Raw genomic sequence first — 18,397 nt, 5'->3', positions numbered from 1 at the left:
TAGAGCAGGTTGAGTTCTTTCCGGAGGTAAGTCGCCCATTATTTGCCAGCAACTCTGTGCTTCTGCTTTCCGGCAAACCACACAACCATCAACAACCTTTTGGGCAATCCTTCTCCCTCTTATGACCCACGCTTTCTTCCTCATTTTGAGCAGGGTCCCAGCAACTCCCTCATGACTCTCATTGTGGGTCTCCCGGGCTAACAGTGTAGACACCCAAGCATCATAAGCCAAGATGGGAACACTAATCTGGTCTTTCTTAAAAGCTTGACTCGGCCACCACAAACAAAAAGCCCAGAGCCTGGGTCTTTGTATACTACCAGTCTATCTGTAGTAGTGCTTGGGAAGACTGCGCTGTTTTGTGCTGCAAGGAAGATGTCTCTTAGGGCATCTTCACGTTCCTTCACTGAAATTACTCCTGCCAACGGGACTGCCTCCCATTTTGGGTCATTAGCAGCTGGATTTCCCCCAAGAAATTTTCTAGCTGCTCTCCAAGTCCAAGCAACTGATCTAACCAATCGAGTTAGGTCACTGAACCGTTTGACATCTACAAGGTTCTTGATGACTGACCCTGCAGGTGGTCTTCGCTGCTCTCCCTGGGCCTCAGCCCGACTTTGCTTTTCTTCTTGCCCTCTTATCTTGGCCCTTGTCAAGGCAGCGACAAATGCCTTTCTTTGCAGCTTACTGACGTTTTCTTTGGCAGTGCCGGCTAACTCTTTAGCTGACCTAACTGGCCACTCGCTCACAGGCAGACTCAAGAACCTTGGACCATTTTGCCACTCTGAGTCTTCATCTAGATCTCTGGGACTAGCTCCTCTTGTGACTAGAGATGGCACGATACCACTTTTTTATGTCCGATACCGATACCGATATCATAAATTTGGATATCTGCCGATACCGATATGAATCCGATATAGTGTGTTTTTCAATCAATAAAACTTTTTTTTAAATATCTTGCTGAATTTTGTATAAGTTCAAACTCAAGTAAAAAAAAACAAAAAACACTAAAGCTATTCTGTTATACCTGTGTGCAAAAAATACACTGCACCCAAAATATTTCATAGTTCAGCAATACAGATCAATCTAATAAACTTAAACCTACTCCATCCCCCCTATTCTTGTATTTTAAAGAGTAAGCAACCTAACTAATAGGGTTGAAAACTCCCAGCAAAAAAATAATAATAAAAAAATAGGGAACCACCCCCCACCCTCCACCTCATGATGCTTAATCGACGTAATCAACTTTAATTTGATGCAGTGTGAAAACAAAATGCACAGAAATCAATTATTTTTCAAGAATAATTAAATAGATTCAACATCTTTCTTCTACAGAATAGCAGACTGCACAGATTGTACATTCCCAAAGGAAAAAGTACTATAGCTTACTAGGGTATATTAGACTTAATACTTCTATACATTTTACATCAGATTAAAGTTTTGGGTGTAAGATTAAGATAATTATTTATTAAAAGCTAGACATTTTAAATGAGAATAAGAAAGAAAAGTATGTCTTTGTGCCACCTTTTCCCTGTTAATGCTCTATCGGCCCCCCTGGCTAAACTTTGCTAGATCCGCCCCTGCACAGTTACCAGCCATCAGCTACGTAGAAAAGGATCCTGGTGTAGAAAGTAATATTAAATAAATTCTAACAACAGCTTATCAAGGTTAAACGTGCTGCTGTTGTTTATCCGCTGGTCTCCTCTTTATAGCGCAAAGTGGGCGATAAACAAACAAGAAAGACGGGACTCGTGACAGAAAAGCTGATCAGCTGATCGTTGATCAGTTTCATGTTTTAAGTAATAACAGGAGAGGGAGGGGGAGTGAATGAGAGTAGATGCAACTGCGCAGCAAAGACAGAATAACTTCAGCTTTGTGTCTATTTTTTTTTATCTCTAGCTGGAGTACGGGGACAAATCACTTCCCTTTCACCTCAATATGGAACTCCGAAGGCCAGTTCAGCTGTGGCTCAATATATCAGTTGTTAAGCTTAACGTGGAAATACTATGCAGACATTCTTGGATGAACTTACACACTTGCTTTACTTCTCTGGGATAGTTTTCGCCGAGATGAAATGCCTTAGGAAGCATGTAGCGAGGCTCCAAATGCTCCAACAGTCCGCTGACAGGTCTGGCAGACAACAGCCGCTCTATCACGTGACACATACTGCTCCGATGCGCCGAGCTGGGTTACGCCAAGTAGCGCGTTTTGTGAGGTGATTTTGTGATATTTCGGATTGGATTACATTTTTTATTTCTCTCCGATATCTGATCCAGTAATTTAGGTCAGTATCGGACCGATACCGATACGTAATATCGGATCGGTCCATCTCTACTTGTGACTACATCCGCAATGTTCTGAGGGCCAGGGATCCACCACCAATCTTGAATCATTGTGCTGCTCTGTATTTCTCCAATCCTATTTGCGACAAAGGTCTGATAACCATAGCTCTCCTGCTGTATTGCCCCAGTGACCGTTTGGCTGTCGACAAAGTGATACCACCTCTCAACCTGAATCAGGCTTTGCGCCTCAAAGTATTTCTTTAGGCGTGAGCCAAACACTGCCCCACACAGCTCTGCTTTGACAACATCCCCTTTGTGGTCCAATGGAGTTGGACAACCTGATGGTTGTGCCCTGATCTGAATTCCACCTTAAGTACAACACTGCCCCATAGGCTTGCTCACTTCCATCGGAGAAAGTAATTGCCCAGGGTTCTTCGGTGAAGCATGGGAGAGTTAGCGCCCTGGCAAATATGACTTTGCTGAGCTGGGCATACTCCTCAAAAAGCCTAATGGCGTCCTCCCACAGGGCATCTGAGAGCGCCATGTCCCAAGTGTCCTTGACCAAACAGCTTTCTACTTTTGTCTCTTGGAATGCTCTGCGAACTAAGATTGCTCCTTTTTGCTTTGCAGGAGTGACCAAACCGACTGGATCATACAACCCTGACACTTGACTGAGAAGCTCTCTTTGTGTCAGCGGGTTTGCCGTGTGGGTCTTAATCTGCTCCTGGACAAGGGCTTGGCCAACTCGCATCTTTTTCTTCCTCTTGGAGAAGTTGATTGCTACCATGACATGAAGCTTGTCTTCTTCCACTATATAACCCAGACCAAGAGCTTTGTTTTCTTCGTCACGCATTTGGTTTGGTAGGACTATGGTTTTCATTCTTGTCTTCTCACCCTTGTCATCGCGCTTCCTCCTCCCACTTTGCCCAGATAAGACCCAAGGCTTCAGCTCAAATCCTCCATCCTTTAGAATTCACCCAATGTTCTCTGTAATGACTTCTAGTTGGTTCATGTCATTGTGAGAGGTAAGGATGTCATTGACATAGCTGTCTTGCTGGAGTACCTGACGTTCCTCCTTGAGGTGGGAAAAGGTAGAAAGGCTGGCAGTTTCACGCATTGCCAGCTGTGCAATGCATCCTGCCGGTTTATCTCCAATATTCACCCTTGTGATTGCATATTCCTCCAGCTTGTCATCCTCAGAGTCCCGCCAGAGGAATCTATGCAGGTGCATCTCTCTGTCTTCCAACCAAACTGAATTGTACATCTTTTTTATGTCACCAAGGGCACCGTACACTCCGCCTCTGAATCTGAGGAGAACTGCCCGAATCTGGTTGAGGACATCTGGACCCTTTATTAGCAGGTCGTTCAAGCTCACACCTCTAAACCTCTGGCTGCTATTCCACACAAGCCTGACTGGAGTTGTAACAGAGTGAGGATTCGGAGCAATGAGGTGAATCACGTACCACACTGGCCCATCCCAGTTACTGATCATGCCCTTGGACAACTTGACTGCTGCTCGACGCTCCACCATGTCATGCACTTGAGTGGCATAAGCGGCTTTCCATTCAGGCTCCTTGGCCAATTGCTTCTCTGTCCGGAGGAATGTGCTCTCAACTCCTCTTTTGTCGTCTGGTAGGGATGCTGGATCTTCAACCCAGGGGTACTTGGCATGCCAGTGTGGTTCTCCGCTGTGGCCGTCACCTGTGACATAGGTGAGCTCTTCTCTTATTATTTCAAGCTCTCTCTCCTCAGCCAGTGTCATTTCTTTCATTTTCATTTCTTTCCCACCTGGCTGGCAATTTCCGCAACGGCAACCCCCACACTTCGGCCCACAAGCAGCACCAATACTATCCCATTTCCACCACTCTAAGAATTCTCGGCTGGTGGTTGAGGTGCTTGACCTCTGAAGCTTAGCAGCAACATGCTTCCTTGTTGAAGACTGGTCTGAGGCCTCGCCAATGAGCTCCTCATACTTGACAGCTGCCGCTCTCATTGACCTGGCAAAGTGTGTCTTGGACATGTGGGCAGAGACAGTAAGCTCCTCGAAGAGCTCAGGGTGAGTTCCCCCAACTGTCTTTCCAAGTGGCCCATCCCATAACACAAGGTCACCGATGACTCTGCTCCTCTGAGGCGCTAGTCGACCTTCTTTATGACTTATAAGCAGATGAATGTCTTTCGGTCTTACAAGATCGTCGAGTGGTATATCCGGAAAGAACCTTTGTAGCTGACTCGGTGTGACATGTTTGTGGACTTTTGCTATGCTGTTGAGTCCATAGCAGACCAGTTGGTGTGACCTAAGGGTGCCTCTAGGCATTCTGACTCGGATCTTTAAAAGGTACCGCCTTGTTTTCACATACGTTTTCATTCCCCCTACTCCATGAACAACCAGAGTGATTTCTTCACTTCTTAGGTTAAGACTACTTGCAGCCCTGTGGGTTATATAGTTGGTGTCAGAAGCCAGGTCAATTAATGTCCCAATCTTTTGCCCAGCATTAACTGTGACCTCGAGGAGCATCATGATTACTGGCAGCTCTCGAAGCCCACCTTCAAATAGGAGACTTGGCTGCTCCTTGGTGGTGCTGCATGCCCTGGATGCAGTGTTTGAAAATGCATCCCTGCATTCTCTTGCCAGTTCAGGTGATAGTTTTCTGAGGAACTCCTCCTGATCCTCCGTACATTTCCTGCTGACCTTTCCTCCCTCTGGATCAGATCTGTTCTGCCTCCCTGCTGCACTTCCCTTCCTCACCTCAGCATTTGGGCATAGGTAGTAATGGTGCTCTGCAGCGTGCGCTTCTTTGCAGCCTGGGCTTTTGCACAGATAAGTGGGTTTGCAGTATGACCCATTGTCATGAACCTTGAGACAACTCCAGCATGCCCCTAGTTTCTTAATTGCAGCCTTCTTTTCTGCAAGCTTTAATGTTTTAAACTGCCTGCAGAAGTAGAGTTTCTTTTTATGCTTTCCATCACCACAGACCACACACTCTTCATCACTGCCTAATTTGGTGAATTTGGTTCTGGAATGTTTCAGCTCCACTCTTTCTCGCTTATTTGGCTCTTCCGCTCTCAGATGATCAAGCTGTTCATATATGGTTTCTTGCTCTTTGAGGAATTCCAGAAGACTATCAAATCGTTTTTCTGGGGTGACCGTGTTTCTACTGTCAGCAACATAAATAAGCCACTCCTTTTTGAGAGTTTCTGGAAGTTTACTTTCGATTGACTTTGTCACCAATGGGTTTTTTATAGCCCCCGTGTCACCAAGGTCAACCAGGTCTTGAAGCGCCTTCTCCACAGCTTGAATTAATTCCACTATTTTTCTTGGGTGGTGGCTCTTAACAGCTGGCATTCCCTGTAACTCCTCCACTATTTCAATAGCAATTGATGTTTGATTGCCGAACCGATTCTCCAAAACACGAAAGATGTCATCTGCAGTGTTGTAAGTGGTGAGTCGAAGTTCTCTCATTATTTTCTCATCCACACTATCAAGTAGCTGAAACTTTTTGATCTCTTTCGAACCAGATGGCTCGGCCTGCCCCTGAAGAGCCTCCCATTCCTTCTTCCATCTGTGGAAGTCTTGTTTATTTCCAAGAAACTTGGGAAGGGCTGTTGGTTTCAGCTTGACGATTGGCATGGGGCAGCTGGAAGTAGCTGGCAATGACGTCAGGTGATCAGCATCCTCCTTTATTCTCATCTCCAGAAAGTCAGCTTTTCTGGAAACCAGCCTGGGGATGCAGAGTTCCAGCTTCTGTAGATTGCTTTGGAGATCCCTCCGAACACTCAATGGGATCCAATGCTTCCACTTGCTATACCTGTCCTTTGCCACTCCCACCAGTTCTTTCAGGTGGCCAAGTACGAAATCATACACTTCATAATTACCATCAGGCTTAATGGCAGCGACATGTTCACACTCAGCCTCTGCTGCCTGTAGTGCTGTGAACAATTCTGCACTTCCAAAGTTGGCCCAGAGAGTCTCTCTGACAAGGGTTTTTATTGCCTTCAGTTTTAACTCACATTCACTTGAAGTCTTTACTAAGTCGACTTTCTGCTGTTCTGTCAGCACAACTGCTTCACTTGTGTCAAGCTTTGCCTCTAGTTCTGCAATGAAACCGGCCTCTAGATCATCACTGGCCTCCATGAGTTTCTCTGCTTCCGTTGTCAGTCTATTGAAACTGTCTTTGAGTTCTCCTTCAGTCATATCCTCATGCGTCCTCGTAATGCCATTAACCAGACGAGAGAATGATCTCTTTGCTGTTGTTCTCACTCCTTTGAGTTGTTCAACTCACTTCCCAGCAGCTTGGTCTGCCATTTTTGTATGCTCAGGCTTGAACTGGGGTTTATTTAGTAATTGGAATGGCACATGCAACTTGAGGGATTCTCCGAATTTTCTCTTTGCACTAATTATTCCCTTTTCCCAGGACTCCAGGTCATTGCTTCCAGATTTTGATTTCCTGGTTTTTCACTGTCAAGCTCTTTAAGTTGGTGCAGCTTCCCCGCTTGAAAGGGATTGATGCATCTACCACAGGTGTTTAACTGGATTTCACTCAATGACCAGGCAGATCTTTTGTTTTCCTTTTTTCTTTAATCTTCTTTTCGGCCATAGTCAGCCATAGGTGAAAAACCTTTAAATACAAACCAAAAACCAAAATACAAATTATGTTTGTTATCACACATCTGCAAATATTGTGAACAATCCCAAACATTTTTTTTAACACATCAATGCAGCGCATAAGCTTTGTAGTACAATATTTACTTGAGTATTTTTAAATGCTCAAATTATGTAATTCACTAACAATTGTACATACAACTTGAAAAATACTGCTTTCTATTAAAGTGCTAAATTAAATGATCAATCTGCATTAGAACTTAAGCAGTAACAATAGTATTTAACCAGCTTCTCTTAACCATATGCAAGCATTAACAGTCTTCCATATGCAGACCAACAATAAACAATGGTGCCGCTCTAAACAGGCGACCAACTCACGGCACAATGCTAATGCTACGTAAGCTAGCGGCAGCCGCGATTCTTTAGCAACTCGCTTCAACCAGTCTTTTAACATTGTCAGCAACCATTTCCTTACCGGCTGCCTCCCTGGCTTTATAGATACATCAGTTCCACACAATGGTCGTGTCCAAATTCATGGGCTGCATCCTCCTGAGGACCCGGCCTTCGCGGTCTACGTGGGCCGGGTCCTCAGAAGGTCGGGTAGGCCGGAAGTAAACGGCTGTGAAATTGGACGGTCTGGCCTTCTGATTAACGTCACCGCTGTCTCGGTGGAGTTTAATAAACTCAGCCGTCTGCTCCTTGCTATGTAAAATATAACAGGACACTGGCGTAAATTCTCGACCATCTCACACTTCTGTTTAATCAGTTTTCTGTTTGACGTTTATTCAGCTGTGTGAAAACCACCCGGGGGATTAATAAAGTTTTATTTTATCTAATCTAATCTAATAACTTTAATCTCAGCCAAACCGATTTACTCACGAACAAATAAAACACTGAAAAAAGCCAAACAATATCCTTTTTAGGTTGTCTGAGTGACTTATATATTACGTTTAACCTGAGTAGTGAAAGTCGGCGGTGATCTGAAAATGATGTGCCGGGAGTTGTGCCGTTCTCGGCGGCTTCAGTGACCCTCGAGCTCTCGGCTAGCTATCAAGCTGGTGGGTAACAGACGTCTCCGAAAACGTCGAAGCACTTTTGCAAATATGCGATACCTTGATAAACCGAGCAGATATTTGAAGTTTACACAGCTACATTCTCGCCTGAAAATATGTTAAAAGTTTATTTTGTGACCCAGAAAGATTAATAAAAGTAATTTTAAAACTTAGTAGCACACCCGACCCATCCTTCAAATTCGGGGAAAAGGAGGACGCATTTGTCGGCTGCATTCGGAGGAGTCTACGAATTTCGACAGCCTTCGGCGCGTCGCTGTGACGTAATTGGTCTACAAATGCGGCCTCAGGAGGATGCAGCCCATGAATTTGGACACAGCCAATATCCCTGTTGGTGACAACTTATTGAAAGAAATATGCTGGGTTTTCCCGTAAGTGGCAACTTCCTGTTGTTCCCCAGTTCGCCTTCTTTTTCTTCCCAGACAGAAACCCAGACACAAGATTAGTTCCGCCCTGCAGTCTGTCACTTTTTTGCCCCAGGGCTCTCCACCTCCTACTCGGTTTGACTTGACAATTACTATAGGTAACAACATTTTTAGCAATTACATTACTAATGACTAAAATTAGTATTGTTTGACATTATACATAAGTGAGTATCATTGAAAGTGCATCACTCAAGAGTTGTCTGCCACACTGGATGTGATACCAGGGGATAAGGGAAAATGTTTATTTCACGACTGATTGGAAGTGATTCCTGGACGTTACTGGCTGTTGCTGGGTAAAATCAATTGAAAGTGGTTTAACAATAAAGTTTGTATTGATTGCTTTGGCATGAGCAGATGCCACAGTCACCAGTAATTTTCAGAAATTATTTCCCCAGCAACCACTCACAAGTTAGTGGTCAAATGTCAATGGACAAACTTTAACTAACGTTATCCAGAAGAAAGACAGCTTACATGCTAAAGGAGATATATTAGTTAATGAGGTTGTCACAACCTGGATACAACGTTTCTTGTTTTGTCTTCATGTGGAGTTTTGAGATCTATGTTGTGGTCTTGTTTATTGATATCAGTGATTTGTGAGGAATTGCTGACTGCTGACTCTAAATGGAGAGGAGGGACACTGAGGTATGGTATTCAGGAGAAAACTATGCTTTGGATTTCTGAGGAAAGTCTGACCCAAGTACTTCATATCGAAATATGCCCATAGACTATTAAAGACAACCAAGAGTCAGCTTGTTTTAACAGAGATGAAGAAACAGAGGGGCAGAAGAGACAAATAAGTATTTCAACAAGAAACCTGAAAAGACGATACAAAGAAATGTTGCTATATTAAGAATAACATCTGTTTAGATTTATTATATTTACTTGATAGACTGTAATATAATAAATGAGACCTTCCCTAAGTGGGAAATGAGATATGCAGGAGAAGAAACAAAGAAGGGGAGGTAGACAGAGAGACGTATAAAGACAGAGAGAGAGAAAGATAGACTACTGAAATAACAGAGTGAGTCCACCCCGATTCATCATTGATTGGTGTCTCCCACACAGTGGAGGGGGAAGCTCTATTCTGCATTGCAGTGGCTGTCTGCCTACCTTCCTGAGGTTATTTGTGTGTTGGTATATGTGTCTGCAGGTGTGTCTAAATCTAATTTTTGTGGTTCTATATGTGTCTCTCTATATCTGTCTCTCTGTGCATTACACAGAGTCTATATTAAGCTTCCATATTCATACAGAACAAATATTTTCATCTCTGGTAAAAAGAAGACGTATAAAATAAAAATTTGCATATGCATAAAAAAAGACCAGACTGTCCATGAAATCCTGCTACAGTGTGTATGCAGATATACATTTTGTAGGTATACTTTAGGTAATTCAGTTCAATTCATTTTTTATAGAGTTGTTGTTGTAAGAAAAAAGCCAACAATAACACAGAGGCAACCCCAAAAATTAGACAACACCCTTTAAGCAAGCACTTGGTGACAATGGAAAAAAAAAAACCTGTCTGTAGCAGAACTAGGCTATATATGCTAGAAGTATGTTCTCTCTTTTACAGTACCCTCACTGCATCTGAGACATGATGTTTCAAATTTTTGAGATATTGCACAAATGCAAGAAATCAGTTCACTTTTCACAGTGTTAGCAGAGGCCAAAGTACTGCCATCCAGAGCAAGTGAGTATATAGCAATGTGTGCTATCCCTTTGAATGATACATATCAGCTATTAAAAAATTCCCCTCTCGCCCCCTGCGGGCAGTCTATCTTTCAAGCTCGGGTCCTCTACGTGAGACCTGAGACCTTGAGGGTCCCGCACAGTATCTTAGCTGTTCCTAGGACTGCGCTCTTCTGGACAGAGATCTCCGATGTTGTTCCTGGGATCTGCTGGAGCCACTCGCCAAGCTTGGGAGTCACCGCACCTAGTACGCTGATTACTCTCCACGTCTTCTTGAGCTCTTCTCTGAACCCTTGATAGCTTCTCAAGCTTCTCGTGTTCCTTCTTCCGGATGTTGCTGTCATTTGGAACCGCTACATTGATCACTACAGCTGTCTTCTTCTGTTTGGCTACAACCACTATGTCTGGTTGGTTAGCCACCACCATTTTGTCTGTCTGTATCTGGAAGTCCCACATGATCTTAGCTTGGTCATTCTCCACCACCCTTGGGGTCTCCCATTTTGACCCCGGGACTTCCAGGCCATTCGGCACAGATGTTTCTGTATAGTATGCTAACCACTTGGTTATGGTGTTCCATGTATACCCTGCCTGCAGGTGTGATAGACCCCAGCCTCTAGGGACCTTGTGCTCAGAGCTTGTTCCTGTGCTGCCATGATTAGTGCCTCTGTGCTGTCTTTCAGTCCAGCTTTGTCCAGCCACTGGTAGGATTTCTGGATATCAGCCACCTTCTCTATCTGCTGGTGGTACATACCATACGGGAGCTTGTCCTTCCATAATGGTTCCTCCTCTTCCTCCTCTTTCTTGGGTTTCTGTTGCCTGAGGTATTCACTGAGCATGTGGTTGGTTGGGGCCATCTTCCTGATGTATTTATGGCTGTTCGTTGCCTCATCCCAGACTGTGGTACTGGCGCTCACGAGTCCCTGGCCTCCTTCCTTCCGTTTAGCATACAGCCTCAGGGTGCTGGACTTGGATTGAAACCCCCCATGCATGGTCAGGAACTACTTCCTGGTCTTGATTTCAGTGGCTTCTGTCTCCTCCTTTAGCCAACTTATTATCCCAGCACGGTTCCTGATCATGGGCAGGGCGTAGGTGTTGATAGCCTGGATCTTGTTCTTACCATTCAACTGACTCCTCAGGACTTGCCTGACCCTCTGCAGGTACTTGGTGGTTTCCTAGTGGTCTCTTCATGGTTCCCATTTGCCTGTGGGAACCCCAGGTACTTGTAGCTGTCCTCTATGTCTGCAATGTTGCCTTCTAGTAGTTCGATCCCCTCAGTTCTGACTACCTTCCCTCTCTTTGTTATCATCTGACTGCATTTCTCCAGTCCGAACGACATTCTGATGTCATTGCTGTATATCCTGGTGGTGTGGATCAGTGAATCGATGTCTCGTTCAATCTTGGCATACAGCTTGAAGTCATCCATGTGCAGGAGGTGGCTGACAACTGCTCCATTCCGTAGTTGGTATTCAGTGGGGAGGAAAAACTCCCTTTAAAAAGGAAGAAACCTCCAGCAGAACCAGGCTCAGGAAGGGGTGGCCATCTGCCATGAGTGGTTGGGGAGGTGGAGTTGAAGACAATTTATTCATGCAACTAAATATTAAGGTTAATATGCCTTATAATGGTTATAATGGATATTTAAGCACTGGAAGTAGCTCTCTAGTTAATACAGTTACTTGCTGTTAATATTTAGTTGTATATAACTTTGATTTTATAGGAGACAGTGTTGAAATCAGTTAAGTAAATAGTTTAAGCAGCTAGTTGCACTTCTTTTTCTTTTTGGGCTATTCCTCTGACATGTTTTCATCTTGGGCCTCTGGATTTTCTTGTTTGGTAACACTAGCCTCCTTTTCTTCTTTTTCTTGCAGATTCTTCTGCAGTGTCTCACTTTGGGTCTCAGGAACTTCCAGTTTAGTAACGGCGGGAGATTCTATAGGAGTATCTAATTTTGGGCCCGAGAATGATCTGGTTTGGTGATGTTGGACCCTTTTTCTTGACTTGACTGTTGTATTGCCTCATTTGGGGTCTAAGCATTATCTAGTTTGATAACATTGGACTATTTTTCTTTTTTTGTTTTCTTTGTCTCTTGCAGAAAATGAAAGTTCCTTTGCAGTACCATCTTCTCTTCTTTTGTTTGTTAGAGTGTTTTTTAAAGTGGGTTCTGCTGGCTTTTCTTCGCTACGATTTCCAAGTAGGAAATTTTGGTCTTTTCCAGTTCTTGTTTTAAGTTTTGCACTTTCAAATAATTTCATAAACAGCAGCTTCACTGGTGCAGATTTAGGTTTTGAGTGGAAAGAAATGATATTACACTCTTCAAACTCTCATCAGCCTGTATCAGTCTGCACAGTTCTTCCATTAAAAAAAAAAAAAAGACAAAACAAAATATTAGTTTTACAATATAAACACTATACAGGGAGTGCAGAATTATTAGGCAAGTTGTATTTTTGAGGAATAATTTTATTATTGAACAACAACCATGTTCTCAATGAACCCAAAAAACTCATTAATATCAAAGCTGAATGTTTTTGGAAGTAGTTTTTAGTTTGTTTTTAGTTTTAGCTATTTTAGGGGGATATCTGTGTGTGCAGGTGACTATTACTGTGCATAATTATTAGGCAACTTAACAAAAAACAAATATATACCCATTTCAATTATTTATTTTTACCAGTGAAACCAATATAACATCTCCACATTCACAAATATACATTTCTGACATTCAAAAACAAAACAAAAACAAATCAGCGACCAATATAGCCACCTTTCTTTGCAAGGACACTCAAAAGCCTGCCATCCATGGATTCTGTCAGTGTTTTGATCTGTTCACCATCAACATTGCGTGCAGCAGCAACCACAGCCTCCCAGACACTGTTCAGAGAGGTGTACTGTTTTCCCTCCTTGTAAATCTCACATTTGATGATGGACCACAGGTTCTCAATGGGGTTCAGATCAGGTGAACAAGGAGGCCATGTCATTAGTTTTTCTTCTTTTTCTTGCCAGCCACGCTGTGGAGTACTTGGACGCGTGTGATGGAGCATTGTCCTGCATGAAAATCATGTTTTTCTTGAAGGATGCAGACTTCTTCCTGTACCACTGCTTGAAGAAGGTGTCTTCCAGAAACTGGCAGTAGGACTGGGAGTTGAGCTTGACTCCATCCTCAACCCGAAAAGGCCCCACAAGCTCATCTTTGATGATACCAGCCCAAACCAGTACTCCACCTCCACCTTGCTGGCGTCTGAGTCGGACTGGAGCTCTCTGCCCTTTACCAATCCAGCCACGGGCCCATCCATCTGGCCCATCAAGACTCACTCTCATTTCATCAGTCCATAAAACCTTAGAAAAATCAGTCTTGAGATATTTCTTGGCCCAGTCTTGACGTTTTAGCTTGTGTGTCTTGTTCAGTGGTGGTCATCTTTCAGCCTTTCTTACCTTGGCCATGTCTCTGAGTATTGCACACCTTGTGCTTTTGGGCACTCCAGTGATGTTGCAGCTCTGAAATATGGCCAAACTGGTGGCAAGTGGCATCTTGGCAGCTGCACGCTTGACTTTTCTCAGTTCATGGGCAGTTATTTTGCGCCTTGTTTTTTCCACACGCTTCTTGCGACCCTGTTGACTATTTTGAATGAAACGCTTGATTGTTCGATGATCACGCTTCAGAAGCTTTGCAATTTTAAGACTTTGTCACACAGATGACCATTCAAACAGCTCTCCCTGACTTGATGATTACATGATGAGGACATTGTTGAAAAGATGATTCCAAGGAATTTGGTAGTGTGGAGATATTCTGGTTATTTAAAATTTGGAAAAAGAACCAACTATCCTGTTAGAGCTAATTTGCCTTTTTTTATTTGGAAAAGAGATACTGTCACCTTGTTCATACCACGAGTATAAATTAGACAAAATGAAGATATGAAAGAGTTTCTAAGATAAATAGTTGTAGGTTCAACTTTTACTGCAGTCATATCTCATCCCAGCCTGCCCATACTGGTGGGATAAAATCTAAATGAATTGCTCTGACTTCCTCTGGGGGTCGCCTGCATTCTCTGAGGCTCAGATTGTGCCCTATAAACAATGACAACCCCGCACAGCGATGTCGGACTGCCTTCGTGACCTTCCATGTTACAAGTAACTATAAAGCCATGTGACAGTTTCTATGGCAGGAAACAGACACCATAATCATAGAGAGGAGATATGTGTCCCTGAATGCTTTTGTCAAGCCTTTATCTCCGTTTATACAGTACAGATGTACAGGATAAGTATGAATGTTAGGAAAATATAAAAGGATATTAACAAGAGACAATAACATTAAATGAAAAAAAGTCTAAAAACACTCTTCTCACACAGCCTTTTTGTTTTTTTGGTGAAGCACTGTCCTTACAACAATGTCCACCTAACAAAGTGATTGTAACTCCTCAGGCAAATTGAGGAGCTGTCAGAAACAGAACGAGGTTTTATTTCACAGTAACATCTGCCACCAATCTCCATCAAAGTTGTTTCCATTTTTAAGTGCATGCCATGGCAAGAAACACTTGTATTACTTAGCTTATATCACAAAATTGTTTTAAGTGACATAATGCACAAATATGCTACTAATACTGCTATACTAATACAACCAAAGCTACAGTAAATAAACAGGATAGAAATTGGCAAGCAAATTTTGCCAGTGATCAGAGTACCTGGAGGGGGTTCTGTTAATTTTCCTTTGGTTTTATTTGTTTGTAAGCTCCAGGTAGCTGGCCATTGGCTGGAGATTGAATGCACTGACAATAAATTGAGAAGTAAGTCACGGTCCAAGGCTGACTGGGCCACCGCTTACATCCTGGTTCCAACTGGACCATGCTTGTTGTTGTGTGATAAAGTGTTCAGTATGTAGAAGAGCTAATTAATTATTTTTTACATACTGTAAATATCTTCTTTTAAAAGAACAGACCTGGTATTTGTTCAGGTGGAAGTCTTTTTCTTTTAATAACTTTTCTTCTGTTTAGACTAGGGATGCAGGTAAGAGGCTATATTTAGGTTTGTTTGTTTTTTTGTCTGTGCCCTTCACTGTAGGAGTGGAAATGAAAGGAAATGATCCACTGAAATATGTTTCTTTGATCAGGTTAAAAAACAAAAATGGTGTAAATGGCTTTAAGCTGTGTCAGTCACATTGTGGATATACCTCAACCTGCCTACTTTCAGAACTTACAAAACAGCAAGAATAAAAATATAAAACTAAAAAAAAGACATTAAAAAACATATCAATGGTGAAACAAACAAATGAATGGCTCTGGCATGCTGACTTTGTTTTGTGTTCACTTTAATCCTTAAACATCTGTCCCAGTAATACCCAATTAATTGCTTTCCAACTTAAGTAAAAAAGAAGCCAACACATTATAGCATTCAAATATATACACAAATTAATATTGAGTAAGAAAATATTCTGCTAATTACTTTGCAACAACAACAAATTACTAGGGTCTTTGAGGGATAGTCTTGTTTACAAAAAGAAACTGAGGTAGATTTCATGTTAGGAGGGAAAAGTTTACATTTTCAGTAAGTACAGAGTCAATCCATAGTGCTATGTCTTAAAAAAATCACCTTAACATTTAGCTGGAGAATTAACATGAATGCAACTCTGTGGGTCCATCCTTCTGAATTTGCAAGATATGTGGAGCAATACTTATGCAAGGGGTACAGTGAGACGTGCATTCAAATGTGACACACCAGATTTCTGCACTGGCTTCTCATTGGCTTTTTAATAGAATAAACAAATTTACTGATGAATTTTCTAAATTATCTAAAAACATAGTTCTTGTTCTGCTTAGCATCTCTAGTGTTAATGCTCCTATTCAATTATGCTTTAAAGCTGTGTTACTGAAAAGAGCTTCAGAAATTAAGTTTACAAATGACATTGTTAAATGAAGCCTAAGAGTAACAGAGTGCAATGTGCTCAGCATCACATATGGGAGAAGAAAAGTTTTAATCAGCAGTAAGAGTCTGACAGCCTGTGTGGTGCCTGATTAAAACAATAGAATGTGCTCTGTACACCGTATTTTAACACTTTTTGAAATCAAAAGTAATGCTTTTAAAGACCTTTTGAGGACTTTTTATATATAAAACAAATCTAATAATAATAGTACAGATTTTAACTACAGCTGACTTAAAATTGTGATTAATTATACTTTACAAAATTAGTGATTTTTTGAGTCCCTTATTAATAACAAAAAAAAACAACAACAAAAAAACAAAAACAAAACAATACTTTGGAAAAGTGCTGACATCAGAACAGGAGGACCTGGCCTCTTGTAGCAATATATAGTGGTCACTGATACTAGTACACAGTAAACTGGTAAATGGCCCTAAGGACCCCAAAGCGCTTTACACTACATTCAGTCATTCACACACACATTCACACACTGGCAATGGCAAGCTACATTGTAGCCACAGCTGCCCTGGGGCGCACTGACAGAGGCGAGGCTGCCGGACACTGGCGCCACCGGGCCCTCTGACCACCACCAGTAGGCAAACATGGGGTTAGTATCTTGCCCAAGGATATTTGGCATGCAGCCAGGAGGTAGCCTGGGATCGAACCACCGACCTTCAGATTAGTGGCTGACCTGCTCTGCCACCTGAGCTACCCCTAAGGTAACCAAAGCTGACAATATGTATCACGCTGTGACAGTTATGCTGTTGTCTCTACAATGTGATATGATATCAGTGACTGCTGATTAAAAACAACAGCATCAGCACATCAATTAGGTTGGCCAACCACCAGCTGGCAGCATCTGGATATAGTCCAGTCTATGTTGAGGCTGACACTGTAACATGGCTACAGAAAAAAGTTTTGGTTTTTTTTCAGTTAATACCCTACTACCTCCTACAGCAACAATTACTGTATGACAAATGCTTAGAATACCTCAAGTTATTTGAGAAACACCTAACACAGACAAAATTGCTTTTATGAACAAACAAACTTCACTTGGTATATTAAACCTAAAACGATAACCTATGTAGCCAATCATTTGGAGTCCAGTACTGACTCTTTTAATTTAGATTTTCATCTCTATCAGTTCTGAAGGCTGTATCTGGTTCTTTTGCTGCTAAATGTGCCTCTATGCGTAAATCCTAGTATATGTGTGTGACTGCTGTTTAGTGCTGAGAAGGCTTAGCTGTATTTGTATTTGTACCATGATGTAAGAAAAAAAATGCGAAAAAAATGGTCAACAAAGCTGTAAGCTGCCAAACCAAACCACCAAGCTGAAAGGACAACACAATTAGAGAAACTGATGTTAGAGTCACACTAGAAAAAACAGTAGTTGGAGACCACAGCACGACCAAAATTAGATCCCTTGCTTGTCACATTCAAAACACTAAGCTGGAGATAGCCAAAACATGACTCCATTATCCAGTTGGTAATGCCATTGTGGTTATGTCTTTGTTATAGTCTACAGCCTTGGAAATTCTTAACTGAAATGTAGAATTTGCATGTTTAAACACACAGGCAGACACAAATCCCTTGTGAGAATATGGGCTGTCTCAACATGGTATGTCTCAAAGAATATTTAAGTACTTGCAGCAATGAACCAGTGCAGGCTCCTGTTTCCTCATTTTATTTTATCTCTGGCAAGCCAACAAGGTGCAGCTGATGGTAAGATAAAGCTGGGTTCAAATGTAAGGAATATTTTTTAGAAATTCTCATCTCAGACCATGCTCACAGCTTGTACTCACCCTGACAGCACACCTAGCACCAGGTTGAGCATGAAGAAAGAGCCGATGATGATGAGAGGGATGAAGTACAGCCAGTTCCACATGTTCCCTGAGGCATCATTGGCCTGAACACATAAACACATAGAAACAAAGACTAGAACTGTAAATACCACTCTGTGATTGTACTTATGGGATAAGACTGATTTATGTATGTTTTTATGTATGTTCTGTGCATATTTTTCTTCATTTCAAGCAATCTTCTAAAAATACTAAAACCAACCTATATGTTTGTTCGTCTGTTAGTATTGACTGGTTTCCCCACGCTGTCTTAAGCCCACAGGTTCCCAGTGAAGTAGTAGGAGCCTACCAGTCAAAAGTTTTAGAACATCCTAATTTTTCAAGTCCCTTGAATAGGTTGACATGGTACAAAGGTAAACGGTGAACTGCCAGAGGTTAAAAAAAAAGAAAGGGTAAGCTTACCCAAAACTGAAAAATAATGTACATTTCCTTTTTTATAACACAACACAAAATGGGTTAACAATTTAAAGCTGTTCTGTAGCAATGGAGGTTTATCAAGCCTTGAAGCAGGTGCTACTAATTCCTACAGGTGTTCCAACTTTTCTGGATTACTTACAACCCCCTCTGTCTGCATAAAGG

General features: G+C 42.1%; 2 protein-coding genes across 22 annotated transcripts in view; both read right to left on the bottom strand.

The window, feature by feature from the left end:
• LOC100710725 (voltage-dependent N-type calcium channel subunit alpha-1B) overlaps nucleotides 1–18,397 on the bottom strand; it is a 219,586-nt gene that overhangs the window by 148,681 nt on the left and 52,508 nt on the right. For all 21 annotated transcript variants that reach the window (XR_003222360.1, XM_025911919.1, XM_025911931.1 and 18 more), the window contains one exon: nucleotides 17,762–17,865. Coding sequence is in view for 20 of the 21 variants with exons in the window: in XM_025911919.1 (XP_025767704.1) it covers nucleotides 17,762–17,865 (104 nt within the window). In the remaining variant the exon portion in view is untranslated. The remainder of the gene's footprint in view (nucleotides 1–17,761; nucleotides 17,866–18,397) is intronic.
• LOC112848305 (uncharacterized) lies at nucleotides 1,717–7,394 on the bottom strand. The gene is made up of 2 exons (XM_025911939.1): nucleotides 7,352–7,394; nucleotides 1,717–6,892 (listed from the first exon to the last, which is right to left on the bottom strand). Exon 2 carries the CDS (start codon nucleotides 6,466–6,468, stop codon nucleotides 3,250–3,252), a length of 3,219 nt encoding a protein of 1,072 aa, XP_025767724.1. The 5' UTR covers nucleotides 6,469–6,892; nucleotides 7,352–7,394; the 3' UTR covers nucleotides 1,717–3,249.

Source organism: Oreochromis niloticus, linkage group LG12 (genome assembly GCF_001858045.2).
Source record: "Oreochromis niloticus isolate F11D_XX linkage group LG12, O_niloticus_UMD_NMBU, whole genome shotgun sequence".
Taxonomy (NCBI): Eukaryota; Metazoa; Chordata; class Actinopteri; order Cichliformes; family Cichlidae; genus Oreochromis; species Oreochromis niloticus.
Note: the sequence above shows the minus strand (reverse complement) of the source record. Positions and strands in the feature narration are given on the sequence as shown.

Excerpts from the sequence above, each read along its gene's own strand:
- LOC112848305 (XM_025911939.1), bottom strand. The coding sequence starts at position 6,468 with ATGACTGAAGGAGAACTCAAAGACAGTTTCAATAGACTGACAACGGAA.